Genomic DNA, 18,319 nt, shown 5'->3' on the forward strand with positions numbered 1-18,319 from the left:
AGACAAGGGCCACAGACCCAGCCAGAAGCGGAAACTTAAAAAGTCCGAATCTCTGCTCCCTGCAAGGCACAGGTGATGGTGTCTGCTGGAAAGGTCAGAGCTTCCAAAGTAAACAGCAAGAGAACCTCAGGGAGAGTAAGCTCTAGTCCCTCTGTCCTGTAGAAAAAGCCCTGAAGAATCAGCAATTTTGTTGCTTTATTGTGGCATCTGTTCGAGGTTTGCTTCCTCTTTAAGTCCGTTTCTTCATTAGCAATCATATCAGTTTTAACGCTACTACTAACAATGAACAGTAACAATAATATCCCCCTCAATTAATAGAGTGCTTTCTATGTGCAAGGCACTTTTCATGTGTCACTTATTTTAACCTTTCCAACCATATAAATAAAAAGAGGCCATTATTAGTTGAATCTTACTGATGAAGAGACTGATGGCTCAAGAGAAGTGATTTTTCCAGGGTTCCATAGCTATTAGGGACCTACAAGGCCAAAGGATAGCCAGAGGAGCTTTAGCTCTCAAACCAGAATCTCACCACCCTCCGCCACCCTCAAAACCACCCCCACCACCTTCAAAACCACTCCTGCTACCCTCCACCACCCCCAAAACCACGCTGGGTAAACACAGCTAGGGGAGAAATACTGTGCTTGCTTCTAAACACAGCTGGTATTAATGGATAAGCTCCTTACTCCTTCCTACCAGTCTACCCACCCCTAATCTCCTACATGGAAATTCTGGAGCTACTGTTGAACAGAAATTGAAGGCCTGGGGTTTTTCTGAGGCCCTTTCTGGCTCTGATAGTCTGATTGATAGTATATATATTGCTTCTGGCCTCTTATGATGGGGCTGGTGAGGAAGGTGCGTAAGGAGTGAACTCTACAGGTGACCTCCTCAGTGAGCCTGATGTCATTGTTTCTATCTCTTTTTTCTGTTTTTGAGATGGAGTCTTACTCTGTCACCCAGGCTGGAGTGCAATGGCGCAATCTCGGCTCACTGTAACCTCCGCCTCCCAGGTTTAAGTGATTCTCCTGCCTCAGCCTCCCAAGTAGCTGGGATTACAGGTGCACGCCACCATACCCAGCTAATTTTTTTTGTATTTTGGTAGAGACAGGTATCACCGTGTTGCCCAGGCTGGTCTCGAACTCCTGAGATCAGGCAATCCACCCACCTCGGCCTCCCAAAGTGCTAGGATTATTGGTGTGAGCCACCACTCTCGGCCCCATCTTTTCTATCTTTTATCCTCCCATGGCCTGTCCCCTTGACTCAGATTCTTTTTGTTTCTTCTTCTTCTTCTTTTTTTTTCTTTTTTGAGACAGTGTCTTGCTCTGTCACCCAGGCTGGAGTGCAATGGCATGATCATGGTTCACTGCAGACTTGATCTTCTGGGCTCAAGCAATCCTCCCACCTCAGCCTCCTGAGTAGCTGGGACTGCAGGCATGCAACAGCACAGCCAGCTAATTTTTAATTTTTTAAAGAGATGGTGGAGTCTCTCTTTGTTGCCCAGGTTGGTCTCGAACTCCTGGGCTCAAGGGATCCACCCTCCTCAGCCCCCAAAGTGCTAGGATTACAGGCGTGAGCCACTGCACCTGGCCTGGCTTAGGTTGTTGACAGTTGGAAAGACATCTTTCTGTGCAGGTATCTGGCTAAAGAGTCTCAAGGGTCTGCCAGTCCCAACTTGAAGACCCCCTAGACTGGGGAATCTTCTATCATGGCTGTAATGCACTGTTATTAATGTTCCCTGTTACACTGACAGAAAAGTCAGTGGCTCCACAACATAATAATGCTTAAAACATGCCATTTCTTCAGTGTTTCTCTATGAACACTACACATGCATTATTTTATTTAATCCTTGCTACAATTCTATGGAGTTAGAATGAATCTCCCATTCCTAGACAAGGAAGCAAACTCAGGTTAAGTGACTGACTCAAGGCCACACATCTATGTGGTAGGGCTGGAAGATTCTGGCATTCAGAGGGTAACTTTGGAGAACCCCAGGGCTCAGACTCAGATTTTCATCCTGGCCTTCCTACCTGCTGTGAGCAGAGTTGATCAATTGGGATGAGTTGATTATCATCTCCTTCCTTTAACTCTCAGCCACTCAGGGTTGATCAACTGTCCTCAGATAATGGGACAAACCCCTGCCCTCCCACCCCCACGAGCACCCACATAGGTCCAAACAGGCTTGAACTTCCTCAGTGTGAAATGGAGCCACAGCCCAATACATTTCCCTTTTCTGGGTCAGGTTCCTCATCTAGCGTGGAGGGCAACTGTAATTTTTGCCTTTTCTGGTAATAGTAGCTCAGTTTTCCTCTGGAGAACCATCTCTCCCCTGTCAGTCCATTATGTTTTGAGTGAAACAAATTCCACTCCTAGTGCCATCATGGGTGTATTAATATTAGCTCACTTAATGGAACAGCCCAGGGGAAGTGGTTGCTCAATGGCATTACTGGATCCAGGTTAGGATTATCTGAGAATACATTTATCTGCATTTTACGGAAGGCAACTGAGGTTCATAGAGATAGTGATTTGGCCAGCGTCACAGGCCCAGTAAAAGGGATTGAAAATCCAGGTCCGTCCGACCCTAAAGCAGGGAACTGCCTAGTGTCTCGCTGTGGAATGTTAGGGATCCTGGGGTACCCTTCAGGGTCTTGGCTCCGAAGGAAAAGCATTCCCCTCCAAGGGGATGGACTATATTACCAAGGGGGTGGAGCCAGATGCCTGAGGGGGTGTGGCCAGAGCCTGGGGTGTGTCACAGCCGAAGGGGCAGGGCGGCAGCAGCAGGCGTCTAAGTAACTTCAGCGCCTGCGCAGAGGCTCCCCAGCGTCGCCCTAGGCTGGGACTCTAGTAGGTCTTCGGCTCAGTTTTGGCTGCAGCGCCCGCGTAGGTCGCTTCGGCCGGGTTCTACGCCCGGCTCAACTATGAGCCGGTGCGCCCAGGCGGCGGCAGTGGCGGCCACAGTGCCAGGTGCAGGCGTCGGGAACGTGGGGCTGCGGCCGCCCATGGTGCCCCGTCAGGCGTCCTTCTTCCCGCCGCCGGTGCCGAACCCCTTCGTGCAGCAGACGCAGATCGGCTCCGCGAGGCGGGTCCAGGTGAGGGGCGTGGGTCTGACAGGGGAGGTGGTCTGAGGGGGATGTGGGTCTGAGGGGAGAGGTGGTCTGAGGGGGGCCTAGGTCAGAGGGGGGTCCAGGGAAGGGGTGTGGGTCTGAGAGAGGAGGGCGGCCGAGGGGGGCGTGGGTCTGAGGGAGTGAGGTGGTCCGAGGCGGGCGTGAGTCTGAGGAGGGAGGTGGCCTGAAGGGGGCATGGGTCTGAGGAGGGAGGTGGCCCGAGGGGAGCCAGGGTCTGGGGGGCCGGTCCAGGTGACTGGTGTAGGTCTGACGGGGGAGGGCGGTCGAGGGGCGCGTGGGTCTGAGGGGCGTTGTGGGTCTGGGAAGCAAAGGCATCAGAGGAAGAAAGAGCAGTGGATCTGAGAGGAGAGGGCTTTTGAGGGGCCGTGAGCCTGAAAGGGGCAGAGATGTGTGTCTGAGAATTGAGGACATTTAGAGGATGGTCTGAGCGGGCACGGGAGGAGAGAAGATGCTGGGAAGATGCGGGCCTGAGAGGAGAATCCAAAACAGGAAGAGACTGAGCTGGCTGGTGGCGCAGGCTACATTCCATGCCCCAGAAGGTTGAAGGAATCTGTGAATCTGTGACAGAAGCTTCAACTTGAGTTTAGTGGGAGGCAGATCTACCACGGGAGAGTAGATTTGAAGAAGTCTTTTTTTTTTTTTTTTGCCTTAGGAAGGAGAGGAGTCAGTATGGGATGGATAAGAGTGAGGCAGAAGGCAGAGAGCCTAGGTCTGTAGTTAGAACAACAGGTAAGGCTGGAAAGATTTAGCTAAGCAGGAGCATGATGGAGGGTGGGAAGTCAGAATCAAAGAAAAGGGACAACTGAGTCAGCTTAGGATGTTCAAGAAGTTTTGGTCCAGAATCAGTCTTCACCTAAAAACGTTTCCTAAGTTGAAGCATGAGAAGTAGTAGCCCAGGCTGTTTTCCATTGTTAAAAATGGCTATACTGTTATGCACAAAGGAAGTTTCCTTTCCTTTCCTTTTTCTTGTAAAGGGTTCCTTTTACCATTGGCAGTTGCACTCTTTGGACTTCCTCTTTGTTGAAGTTAGTGATCAGAGAACAAGATAGACCCTGCTAACCACATTTGTCCTGTGTGTTCTGCGGGGGTTGGGGGGGTGGGGGAACAATTTTGAAGTTTTCATGTCCATCTCACACATTACTTTGGATTTGAAGCAGTATAATATTTGCAATCAGCTTGTATGCACTAAGACCATTGTCCTCTACAGTGGGGGAAGGTTAAGTGCAGAGCTAAGCAACACAGGTGGTGGCTTGAGTAATGGTAGATGGGTGTCTGGTTGAAGACGGGTGTGAGACAGGAAGAAGATAAAGAATGTAGTAATACTGCTTTGTGAGGAAATTAAACGTTTAAAAATGTGATCCTCATGTCTTTAAATTAATAGATATTCTTTTTGTGTCTTCACATTCTGAAACATTTGTAAATACATAGACCATTGTTCAAGATTAAATTCAGTCTGATTTAATTAAATCATACTTAAATGAAAATATGCCCATCTATTTGACTTCATATTTTGGAAAGAAACAGCATGGAATGTTGGCAAATATTTATATTGCACCTATAATAAATTATTAAGTTTTTCCATCACCTGGTTTGTTACTGTTTAAAGATCTCTTCCAAATAACTCTCTGAGAGTTATAGTATAATGGAATGATAGCTAGTCAGTTATAGGAACTGGTATGACTTTGGCCAAGTCACTTAACCTCTCTGAACTATACTTTTCTCGTCTATTACATTGGAATATTAATAACTCAAAGCAGGGCTACAATTAAGTGAAATAATCTGTTATTGTTTATTGATCTTAATATTGATAATATTGATAGTTATCCTATATATTTTCTACAAAGTATATACTGTACTTAAAATTTACTACTTGGATTAAATGGAATTTAACAAAGTCTGGATATTAAAAATACTTTTTACATTTATATAGATCAGAGATACCAAAGAGGTTTCAGTGGCTTGAATCATCTGGGTAAAGGGAAGATTTGAATAGGCATGGTAGAAAAACAATGTCCATATTATCCAGTTTAAAAGGTGGACACACTTTCATTTAAGTATGGCTTAGTATGATTAATTTAGACTAAATTTAATCTTAAATGATGATCAATGTCTTGCTTAAGGACTGTTGTCCTCACATTTCACTAAGATAGTTAAACAAACAAGTACAAAAATATATAATCTCATGTTTTAGTAAGTGTAATGAAGGAAAACCAGAGAATAACACTGAGAGAAGGCCACCCAATGGAGATGACATATTACCAAATGGAAATATGATGAATTCTCTTAATTTGTCAATGAGTTAACTCAAAATTGATTTACTATTAGGCACTATTATTTGTTGCAAACCTTGAAGATGGCACAGAAAAAAAAGTTGCCTAATATTTTGCAACTTGTTCAATTAAAATCCATATGGGTTGCTCAGTGTAGACATGAGTGACTCTTATGCTAATATACTTTAAACTCATTCCAACTCTTTCTTCAGGGTCTATGCTATATGGTCCTTTCTTTCAGTCAAGATTATTTCTTGTTTTTTAATAATGATACCTCTTTGAAGAGAATCTCAGCCAGTGACCTACCAGAGTGACTTGGGAATTTGAGTCGTCTCATCTTCTCCACAGTACTCTTCCCCAGTATACCACCATACTTCATTGCACCACCATTCAAATAAATATAACATTAGCTAAAAATAGTGTGCTTACCATGTACACAGAGCTTCAAGAAAAATCTCCTGGATCCAAGATCCCTTCTATATTATAGTTCTGAAACTCCTACTCATCTTACCTAATATGTATTCTGTTTTATAGGAAATAAGACTGATAGCATAAGTTTCATTATATTTGTAAGTCAGTTTTCAAGTGAATAATAATAATTTAACAGGACTAGTTTTAGTCTCAGGAATGGTGGAGTAGCTCAATGTAGACAATGTAGACAAACAATTATAAACCCTAGTCAAAATATGAAAAACTACACGAAGGCACTATAGAGCAACACAAATCAGACAGAAACTGGAGGGATTTGTTTCTTGAAATAATACTTCTATACTGTGTAACATTACCCCAGCCCCTTTTTTTCCCTGAAGGTTATCACTTGACACCACATGAAGGGATTGCTAGAAAGCCTCAGCCTTATTGACATGATATATCAGAGCACAAAGTTCAAGACTATCAAAGTGACTAAAAATCGAAGGTGGAAGTCCCAGAAAGGAGGAACCTAGAAATGAGGGAGCCCCTAAATTGGCATATAAATGATCTCAAAACCTTGGCCGATTCCTGAGCTGTGTATTTACAAAGGAGCCTTCAAGGACCCTGGAGGAAAGTAACAGCTGGAAGGAAGAAGAAACTGAGCAGACATTTCAACTGATAGACACCACAGGGAAGGCACAGTTAGAATCCCACCAATTAAGAGGGCCTTGGCAAACATCTCAGGCTTTACACTGAAACCTCACAAAGGTGATACCATAGGAGAAAAGCTAGTCCTATACCCTAGGACTAAGGCTTCAGTCTGAGACTAAGGGCTAGCTTCAAACAATTTTTCCCTAAAAAAGTATAAAACTAAGCCTTCACAAAGTGAATGCAATCAGCCAGAATTTTACCTACCTGCCAGGAGAGAAATCAACATTCTTTAGAAAAGGATAACAGAATCCGGAATATCTGTAATATATCACCCAAAATGGCCAAAATATTATAAAAACTGTACTAGACACTCAAAGAAATAGGAAAATGTGACCTGTGACCAAAAGAAAAATCAGGCAATAAAAACAGACCCTAAGATGATCAAATGTAGGACTTCACAGAAAAATACTTGAAAGGAGCTATTATAAAAATGCTCAAGGACTTAAAAGTAAAGAATGGCATAATGAATGAATAGTTGGAAGGAGCTTAGCAGAGAAATAGAAAATGTAAAAGAGAACCAAATGGGCATTCAAAACTGAAAACTGTTATATCTGAAATGAAAAATTCACTGGATGGGCTCAACAACACATTGAAGATGGTAGAAGAAGGTGTTAGTGAACTTGAAGATAGGTCACTAGAAATTATTCAGTCTAAAAAGCAGAATAAAAAAACTGAGATGAGACATCAGCAAAACTGGTGAAGTAAAGGCCTCTGAAAATTATCTTCTCTATAAAAGCAATGAAAACAAAAAAAAATCAGAATCGACTTTGTCTTAGCTCTGAAAATTAACCAAAGGCTTTCAACAATCCAAGGAGCATTTATTTAAGAGTGCTGACTCTTAGTTAGAATAGTAGGCTTCGTTACAGTTTAATTTTATTCTAATTCCTCATCCTCAGCTCTATAGTAGCCTTAAAAACCAACAGCCTACAGTCATAATGAAAACCAGCAACCTGTCAGCCACTAGAGGGGGAAAAATAGTGTTGGAGCATTTTCAAAGCCCCATTACTGGTCAGTCTGGTGGCTGCCTGGAATGCCTCATTTGGAAGACTGTCTTTATTTGATTTGTCTTGGTGCTTACACAGTGCAAATAGCCTTCTCTCAAGGGTGTTTGTTAAAAACAATCAGAGGAAAGCGAGTGCAGTGGTGCACACCTATAGTCCCAGCTATTCAGGAGGCTCATGTGAGAGGATTGCTTGAGACCAGAAGTTTAAGGCCAGCCCAGGCAACATAGGGAGACTGCTTCTTAAAAAATAAAAATAAAAAAATCAGAGGCAATTGCTTAACATCACAGCTGCCTGAGACAGGGAGTAACAGTTGGAGCAAACAGTAGGCTAGCCAAAAACCTTAAAAGAAAAGCTAAGGGATGAGATGATCATAGGGGACTTTAAAAGCTTTGACATATTCCTAGGAATCTAGAAGGCTGTCCACATGAGTAAGGCTTTGTTAATTCTCAAGGCTATGCACATGTCCTGAAAATATCTAAAAATACCCTAAGCTGTCACCTCTGACTAACCTTGAGGGACTGTACAAGCAGAAAGTGAAGGCTAAGGCAGAGTTGTCATCTGTCACCTGACTGTTTATGATGTGCCCCAACATGTACACAGAGACCCTTGCAAGCATCAGGAAACTTACTGGTTTCAGGTGCTTAAGAAAATCTCTAATTATTAGCTGATTACTAAGCTAACTGGTCAGAGACTTTAACTTTAGTAGCCACATTGACAAAGAATAAAAGCTTTACAAATTAGTTTATAAAAGACACTAAACAAACAAATAACAACAACAAACGGCAACCACAACAAACCCTGGAAAGGGATGAGAATAATTTCCAGAGTTGCTATATTATTTAAGATGTTTAGTTTTCATTTAAAAATTGCAAGGTGTGTAAAGAAAAACAAAGTATAGCTTATAAATAGTTTAAAAAGCAGTCAATACAAACTTTTCCTGAGGAAGCCCAGACTTTAGTCTTACTATACAAAGACTTTAAATCAGATATTTAAAATATGGTCCAATAACTAAAGGAAACGATGTGTAAAGAGCTAAAAGAAAGTATGGAGCAGGGTATCACCAAATGGAGAATATCAATAAAGATGCAATGCATTGTGTGTGTGTGTGTGTGTGTGTGTGTGTGTGTGTGTGTATTCACTAGAGGGGCTCAACAGCAGATTATATCAAACAAAAAAAGAATCAGCAAACTTGAAAACAGGTCAACTGAGATTATCTAGTTTGAGGAACATAAAGAAAAAAAGATGAAGAAAAATGAACAGAACCTCAGAGACCTGTGGACGCTATCAGCTTTACCAACAGTTTCGTAATGGGAGTCCCAGGAAAGGAGAAAGATGCAGAAAGAATATTAGAAGAAATAATGGCCAAAAACTTGCTGATTTTGATTAAAAACACTAATCTGCCTTCCCAAGGAGCTCAAGGAACTCTAAGAATAAACTCAAAGATACCTATATATACAGTTACATTATGTACAAAGAATCCTCAACAAGATTGACTGATTGCTCATCAAGAGCCACAGAGACCAGAAGGGAGTAGCAGGATGACATATTCAAAGCGCTGAAAGAAGAAGACTGTCAACAAAGAATTGTATAGCTAGAAAACTATCCTTGAAATGAAGTATAAATGAGCAAAAACTGAGAGAATTTGTCATTAGCACATATGCCCTAAGATAAATAATAAAGGGAGTCTCTCAGGCTGAAGTGAAAGGATACTAGACAGTAATTCCAATTCACATGAAGAAATAATCAGCAGTGGTAAAGGTAACTACATGGGTAGACATAAAGGACAGTACAAATGTAATTTTTTTGTTTGTAAATCTTTTTTTCTCTTATCCAACTTTAAAAACATCTACATAAAGCAATAATTATAAATCTGTGTTGATGCACATACAATGTATAAAGACATAATTTGTATAACAATAATAGCAAATAGGAGAAAGGAGGGAATGGATCACAGTTTTTGTATACTATTGAAATTAAGTTGGTTGATCCGAACCAAAAAATTATTATAAGTTAAGATGGCAACACTTAGGACAATCACAAAGCAAATACATTTTTAAATATAGCAAAAGAAAGAATGAGGGAATTAAAATGATACACTAGAAAATATTTAACACAGGAGAAGGCAGCAATGTAGACATAGAGAAATTTAAAAAGACCTAAGACATACAGAAAACAAATAGCAAAATGTCATATATAAATCCTACCTTATTAGTAATTACATTAAATATAAACTGATAAAACAATCCAATTAAAATTAAGATTCACAGAATTGATAAAAATACCTAACTGTGCGCTTCCTAAGAGAGACACACTTTATTTATTCATTTATTTACTTAAAGGCAGGGTCTCACTCTGTCGCCCAGGCTGGAGTGCAGTGGTGTAATCACAGCTCACTCTAGCCTTGACCTCCTGGGCTTAAGTGTTCCTTCTATCTCAGCCTCCTGAGTGGCTGCAACTATAGGCATGCACCACCACACCCAACAAATTTTTGTATTTTTTATAGAGATGGGATCTCCCTATATTGCCCAGACTGGTCTCGAACTCCTGGGCTCAAGCAGTCTTTCCACCTTGGCTTCCCAAAGTGCTGGGATTATAGGTGTGAGCCACCATGCCTGGTCAAGAGACATACTTTTGATCCAAATACACAAATAGGTTGGAAGTAAAAAGATGGAAAATGATATACCATGCAAACAGTAGCCAGGAGAGAGCTGGAATTGCTGTATTACTATCAGATAAAATAGACTTCAAGACAGAAATTGTTGCTAAAGAAAGACATTTATAATGATAAGAGGGTTGATTCATTAAGATGTAATAATTATAACCATATATGCATCTAGCAGCAGAGTCCAGAAATACACAAAGGAAAAAGTGACAGAATTGAAGGGTGAAAGATTTTCAACAATGCTAGAGACTTCAATTACTCAATAATGATAGAAGGTAGAACAATGAGACAGTATCATAAGGAAATTGAAGACTTGAAGAACACTATAAACAGACTAGATCTAACAGATATGTATGTAGAACACTCAACAACAGCAGAAAACACATTATTCTAGTGCCCATGGAACATTTGCCAAGGTAGGTCTGTATGTTAGACAATAAAACAATTCTCAATAAATATAAAGTGGTTAAAATAATACAAAGTATGTTCTCTGACCACAGTCGATTGAAACTAGAAATCAATAACAGAAAAAATTTGAGAAATTCACAAATATGTCAAAATTAAATTACTTCTAAATAACCAATGATTCCAAAGTAATAATAAAACAATAAAGAAAAATAACAACTCCAGAAGTTGGTACTCTGAAAAAAAAAACTGACTAATATTTGTCTGCACTGACCAAGAAAAAAATGAAAGAAGACTCAAATTAAGAGAGGACAATACTACTGACCTTTCCAAAATAAAAAGGATTATAAGGAATTATATGAACAAATGCATGCTAACAAATTAAATAACTTAGTTGAAGTGGACCAATTTCTAGAAAGACACAAAATACCAAAACTAATTCAAGAATAAATAAAAAATCAAATAGACCTATAATATATAAAAAGATAACTAGTTATTAAAAACATCCCACAGAGAAAAGTTGAGGACCAGATGACTTCACTAGTGAACACTACCAAAGGGTTAATGAAGAATTAATGCCAATCCTTCACAAGCTCTTCCAAAAAATAAAAGAAGATGGAGCACTCCCCAACTCATTCTGTGAGGCCAGGCCTACTCTGATACCAAAACCAAAAAAGGACATCACAATAAAAGAAAACTACAGACCAATATCCATTGTGAATATATATGCAAAAATCCTCAATAAAATGCTAGCAAACTGAATCCAGCAACTAATAAAAGGAATTATACCATGGCAAAGTCATATTTAGCCCAAAAATGTAATGTTGGTTCAACATAGAAAAATTAACATGAGCACCATATTTATTGAATAAAGGGCACAAGAAAATAGACACAGAAAAACGATTTGACTCACTTTCATGATAAAAACCACTCGATAAACTAAGAATGGAAAGGAATTTCCTCAGCCTTATAAAGGGCATCTGTGAAAAATAGCTAACATACTTAATAGCGAAACACCAAAAAGTTTTCTTCTAAGATCAGGAATAAGACAAAGATATCTACTCTCATCACTTCTATTCAACATTGTACTGGAGGTTCTAGCAAGGGCGCTTAGGCAAGAAAAAGAAAAGACATCTATATTGGAAAGGAAGAAGTAAAACCATCAAGATGGCATGATTTTTTAAACATAGAAAATCCTGAGGAATGCACAAAAACACTTGGAGCTAATAAATCAGTTCAGCAAGGTGGCAGGATACAAGATCAATATACAAAAATCATGGCATATTTTTTCACAAGCAACAATCTTAAAATGAAATTTAAAAACAGTTCGATTTAAGTTAGCATCAAAAAGAGTGAAATACTTTAGCAACAGAAGAATTCTACATTGAAAACTACAAAATATCATTGAAAGAAATTAGAGACGACTTAAATAAATGGGAAGACATCCTGTGTTCATAAATTTGGAAAACTTAAATAGTTAAGATAATGACACTTCCCAAACTGATCTACAGATTAGTATAACCCTTATCAAAATATCAGCTGGCTTCTTTATTTTTTTGCAGAAATTGATGAGCTAATTTTAAAATTCATGCAGAAATGCAAGGGACTACAAACAACCAAAAGAATCTTGAAAAATAAAAACAAAACTGGATAACTCACATTTCTCATTTTCAAAACGTACTGTGAAGCTACAGTAATCAAGACTGTGTTGTACCAGTAACAAGACAGACATATAGATCAATGAAATAGAATTGACAATACAGAAGTAAATTCATACGTCTGTGGCCACTGATTTTCCACAGGATTGCCAAGACAATAAAATGGGGAGAGAGTAGTTTTTGCAACAAATGGTCTGGGACAATTGGATTGACATGTGCAAGAGAAGGAAGTTAGGTCCTTACCTGAGAGCATATACAAAAATTAACTCAAAGCAGATCAAAATACTAAATGTAAGAGTTAAAATCATAAAACGCTTAGAAGAGAACATAAGTGTAGATCTTCATGACCTTGGATTAGGCAGTGGTTTTCTAGACATACAACAAAAGTACTAGCCACCAAAGACAGAATGGGTAAAGAGGACTTCATCAAAATAAAACACTTTGTGATTCAAAGTACACTACCATGAAATTGAAAAGATAACTTACCAAATGGGAGAAAATATTTGCAAATTATACATTTGGTAAGAGTAGAGTGTTCAAAACATATAAATAACTCTTAGAACTCACCAATAAAAAGATAACCCAACCGAACTATCCACCCATAATCCTATATCTAATGAAAATATTATTCAGAAATGAAGGGAAAATGAAGACATTTTCAGATAAGAATGAAGGGAATTTGTTGTCAGACCTGCATTCAAGAAATGGTAAAGAGGCCGGGCACGGTGGCTCACGCCTGTAATCCCGGCACTTTGGGAGGCCGAGGTGGGCGGATCACGGGGTCAGGACATTGAGACCATCCTGGCTAACATAGTGAAACCCCGTCTCTACTAAAAAAAAAAAAAATACAAAAAATTAGTCGGGCGTGGTGGCGGGCACCTGTAGTCCCAGCTACTTGGGAGGCTGGGGCAGGAGAATGAAGTGAATCTGGGAGGCGGAGCTTGCAGTGAGCTGAGATCGCGTCACTGCACTCCAGCCTGGGAGACAGAGCGAGACTCCATCACAAAAAAAAAAAAAAAAAAAAAAAAAAGAAAGAAGAGAAATGGTAAAGAACGTTTTTTGGGTTGTAGGAAAATAACACCAGATTGAGACTTGGATATACAGGAAAGAATGAAGAGCACTGGAAATGGTAAATATGGAAAGAATGATATAAAACTTTTTTCTTTATATTAATTTCATCAAAGAGCTAGAAAATGTAACCATTTAATACAAAAATTATTATTTTCTTGTGTTTACATATATGTAGGGGTAAAACATAACAATACTGAAAGAGTGGTGGATGGGATGGAATTGTACTTTTCTTACACTTTCTGCGAAGTGGTACAGTATTAACTCTGAGTACATTGTCTTATGCTAAGCACACATTGTAATCTTCAGACCAACTGCTGACTAAAAATACAAGAAGGTATAGCGAAGGAGCCATAAAAGAAATTTAAATGGATCACTAAAGAAAAATTTCATGAACTCAAGGAAGAAAACAGAAAAGGAGAAACAGAAACAAAACTGATGGGATATATAGAAAAGAAATAGCAAAACAATAGATTTATACCCAAATACATCAATAATTACATTTAGTATACATTAACATTCTAACTTAAAGGCAAAGATTTTCAGACTAGACAAAAGAATAAGACCCAGCTATACATTAATCCACAATACATGCACTATAAATGTAAATACAAAGATAAGAAGGGAGAAAAGATAATGTGGAAATAATGTAAGTGTAAGAAGCTGATATGACTGTATTAATATCAGATAAAGTAGACTTCAAGACATGTCATGATATCAGATATAAAGAGGAACATTTCTTTAAACGGTCAGTGGGAAAACTTAGCAGCACTTAATGTTTACGTACGTAATATCAGAACTTTGAAAACATGAAGCTAAAATTGAGAAAACTAAACAAAGAATTAAATAAAACATAATTGAGGATGGTAACACACCTTTCTTGGTAATTGACAGAACAATCAAACCAAAGATTAATAATATAGAAAATTTGAACATTGGTAACCACTTTTACTGAATTGACATTTATGGAACACTACCTCCAAAAACACCAGCATATAATTTCAAGTACACATTTAGTGCTTACCGACATAGACCAAATGCTGGGTCATAAAAAACCTCAATAAATATCAAAAGTTTGAAATATTACAGAGAATGTTCTCTGAACACAATAAATTATATTAGAAATCAATAACAAATATATCTGATAAAAATCTACATATTTAGAAATCAAGCTATGTACTTTAAAATAGTCCTTGGGTCAAAAATATATTACAAGTGAAATTACAAAATGTTTTAAACTAAATATAAACAAAATGCAACATATCAAAATTGTAGGATGCAGTTAAAGCAGTGTTTGCAACTAAACCAATACATTTAAATACCTAGAAAAGAAGAAAGATTTAAAATTAATGATTTAAGTTTTTACCTTCAGTAGCTGGAAGAAGAACAAATTAAACACAAAGTAAGTCAAAGAAAGGAAATAATAAAGATAAAAGCAATAATCAGTGAAATAGAAAACAAACCACATAGAAAATTAAAATCAAACATTTGTTTAATAGATTAATAGAATACATTAAAGGAATTGATAAATCCTTACCAAGACTGATAAGAAAACAAGAAAGAAAATGCAAATTACCAGTATCAAGAATGAAACAGCATATATCATTCTAGGCTAAATGGCTAATAAGGGAACATTATTAACAACTTTATGCCGGTAAATTTGAAGCATACATGAAATGGACAAAAATCCAGTGTATCAAAAATAGACACAAGAACTGGAAAATATGAATAGCCCTTTATCTATGAAGGAATTTGAATTTATTTTGTATCCACACATATACATTTAAAGAAAACGTTTCACCAAGATTATTTTACTAGTAAATTTTGTCAAACTTTTAAGAATACAATAAAATCACTCACACAAGCTCTTTCAGAAAGTAGAGAAGTGTGGAACGGTACCTAACTAGTTTTATGGGGCTAACATTACCTTGATACCAAATCTGAAAAAGACATTATAAGAAAAGAAAATTATAGATCAATATTCCTCATGATCATAGCTAAAAGAACTCTTAACAAAACATTAACAGGTCAAATATGGCATTGTATAGAAAGGATGATACTGTGTATATCGCTTCTAAATTTATCTTATATCAGGAATATAAGGTTGATTTAACATATAAAATTCCAATTTCAATGTAATTCACCATATAAGCAGGACATATGATAAAATGCATGTGATCATCTCAATAGATGCAGAAATTTCATTAACTCACCTGACAAAATTCAATACCCACTAGTGATAAAAAAAAATTCTTAGTAAAATAGGGATAAAGAGAAACTCTCTCCATCAGATACAGGGCATCTACAAAACACCCACAATTAATATCATAGTGGTAAAATATTGAATCTGTTTCCTCAAAAGTTTGGAATAAGACAAATATCTTGTTCACCACTTCTGTTCAACATTATGCTAGGGATCCTAGCCAGTGCAATAAGATAAGAAAAAGAAATAAAAGACATACTGATTAGAATGGAAAAAGTATAACTGTCCTATTCACAAATGATATAGACTGTATATGAAGAACTTCCTAAGGAATCAGCAGAACAACTAACTACTAGAACTAATAAGTGAACTTGGCCAGGTCATAGGATAAAAGATCAAAACTTAAAGTCAATCTTACATTTATATACTATAGGAGCAAACAATTGCAAAATGAAATCAAGTAATCTAATTTATAACAGCAATAAAATGATATTAAATACTTAGGAAAAACCAATCTTACATTTATATACTATAGGAGCAAACAATTGCAAAATGAAATCAAGTAATCTAATTTATAACAGCAATAAAATGACATTAAATACTTAGGAAATCTCAGTAAAAATCCTAACAGGTTTTTGTGTATGTGTAGAAACTGACAATTCTAAAACTTATATGGAAATGCAGAGTATCTAAAATAGCCTTCAGAAAAATGATGAAGAAGAATATATGGGCAGACACATACTACTTGATTTCAAGACTTACTTCAAACCTGTAGTAAGTAAGGTGGTGGAGTATTGACAGAAGTATAGATCAACAGATCAATGCAACAGAAAGAAAATCCATACATTAATATTCAATTGATTTTTTGCAAAGTTACCAAGAAAATTCATTGAGGAATGTCAAGTCTTTTGGTGCTGCAACAACTGGATAAATTAATGGTTAAAAATGAACCTTGATCCATACTGCATACCACACAAAAAAAGTCATTTAAGATTGACCATAGATTGAAATGTAAAAGTGAAAATCATACAGCTTCTAGAAGAAAAAAATATAGAATATCTTCAGGACCTTGAGGTAAAGATTTTTTCAGAAGGACACAGAAAAGAATTAAACATAAAATAAAAATTAATAAATTAAACTTCATCATAATTAAAATTACTTTAATCAAAAGATACCATTAAGAAAATGAGAAAGCCACAGAATGAGAGAAAATATTTTCAATGCATATATTGACAAAGGGCTTGTATACATTTATGTAAGGAACTCTTGCAAATTGATAAGAAAAAGACTAACAAACCAGTAAAAATGGGCCAAAAAGACTTGAACAGACACTAATATTAGAAGTTAAAGGAATGACCAATAAGTATATGAAAAATGTGTTCAACATTATTGTTCATCAAGGAAATGTGGATTAAAGCCACATGAGATATCCTTTTATACTCACTTTAATGGCTAACATTAAATATTAAAAAATTGACCATACCGTATATTGGTGAGGATGTGGAGTAACAGGAACTCTCATACCTTGCTGGGGATGTAAACTGGTGAAGCCACTCTGGAAAACAGTTTTATAGTATTATACAAAGTTAAACATGCCCTATGACCCAATAATTTTATTTTTAGTAAAATGAAAATGTATGGTCACACAGAGATTTGAACATTAATGTTCATATGAGGTATAATAGCTGAAAACTTATAATAGGCCAAATGCCCATGAACAAGTAAATAAATAGATCGTGATATATTCATACAATTGAATAGTACTCTCCAATTAAAAAGAGTAAATACTGATATATATGAAAATATGGTTGACTCTCAAAAATATGAAGTGATCAAGCCAGATATAAAAGAGTAAATAAATGCTAGTGATTTTATTTATATGAACATCTAGAGCAGGTAAAACTACAGTGAAAGAAAGCCTATCAGTGGTTGCTTAGGTTTGGGGAGGGTGTAGTAATTGCAAAGGGCAAAAGAAAACTTTCTGAGATGATGTAAATATCTTGATTGTGGTGGTCATTGCATAGGGGTATGCATTTGAAAAACTCATAATCTATGAACTTAAAATAGGTGTTTTTTCTTTTATGTACATTGTACCTTAATAAAGTTTTTTTTAAGTCTACCAAACCAAATGCAAGGATGTACAGCAGCTGAAATGCTCACACATTTCCACTGATACTTTTAAATGACACAACTTTGGAAAACTGGTGGTTTATTATAAAGTTAAATAACATCTATGAGCCAGCATTTCCACTGCTAGGTATTTACTTAAGAGAAATTAAAACATATTCACATAAAGGCTTGTACAAGAATGTTCATAGTGGCTTTATTCATAATAGCCCACAATTGGAAACAACCCAAATGTTCATCAGTAGGAGAATCAATAAACATATTGTCATATGGTCACATAGTGAAATAATACTCTGCAATTAAAAAGAATGAATTACTGGTGTATGAAAAACATAGTGGAATAAAAAGTATGAAGTGGAAGAATGCATGATGTATGATTCCATTTATATAACATTTAAGAACAGATAAAGTTAAATTATGGCAATAGAAATCTAGCATTGGTTGCCTAAGAATATAGGGTTTGACTAGAAGAGACACAAGATGACTTTCTGGGAGTGGTAAATATGTTTTGTGTCTTAATTGCGGTGGTGGTTACATGAGTATATATTTATCAAAGCTCATTGAATTGTATACTTTAGATCTGTACATTTCGTTGTGTTACTGTTTAATATTCTAAAGATCAGATAATTAGAATATTTTGGCATTTTTTTCTAAATTATTTGATGGTGCTCAGAATCAGAT

General features: G+C 37.1%; 1 protein-coding gene across 2 annotated transcripts in view; it reads left to right on the plus strand.

Annotated features, from left to right (window-relative positions):
- The first annotated feature begins 1,801 nt into the window (after positions 1-1,801).
- Positions 1,802-18,319, plus strand: part of LPCAT2 (lysophosphatidylcholine acyltransferase 2) — a 77,134-nt gene continuing 60,616 nt past the window's right edge. The window contains exons 1-2 of one of the 2 annotated variants that reach the window (XM_055364255.2): positions 3,023-3,083; positions 13,311-13,369. In XM_055364255.2, coding sequence (XP_055220230.2) covers positions 13,367-13,369 — 3 coding nt within the window. In that variant the 5' untranslated portion in view covers positions 3,023-3,083; positions 13,311-13,366. Of the gene's footprint in view, positions 3,084-13,310; positions 13,370-18,319 lie in introns of both variants that reach the window. The other variant, XM_004057662.5, reaches the window with a different exon arrangement.

This window comes from Gorilla gorilla, chromosome 18 (genome assembly GCF_029281585.2).
Source record: "Gorilla gorilla gorilla isolate KB3781 chromosome 18, NHGRI_mGorGor1-v2.1_pri, whole genome shotgun sequence".
Lineage (NCBI taxonomy): Eukaryota > Metazoa > Chordata > Mammalia > Primates > Hominidae > Gorilla > Gorilla gorilla.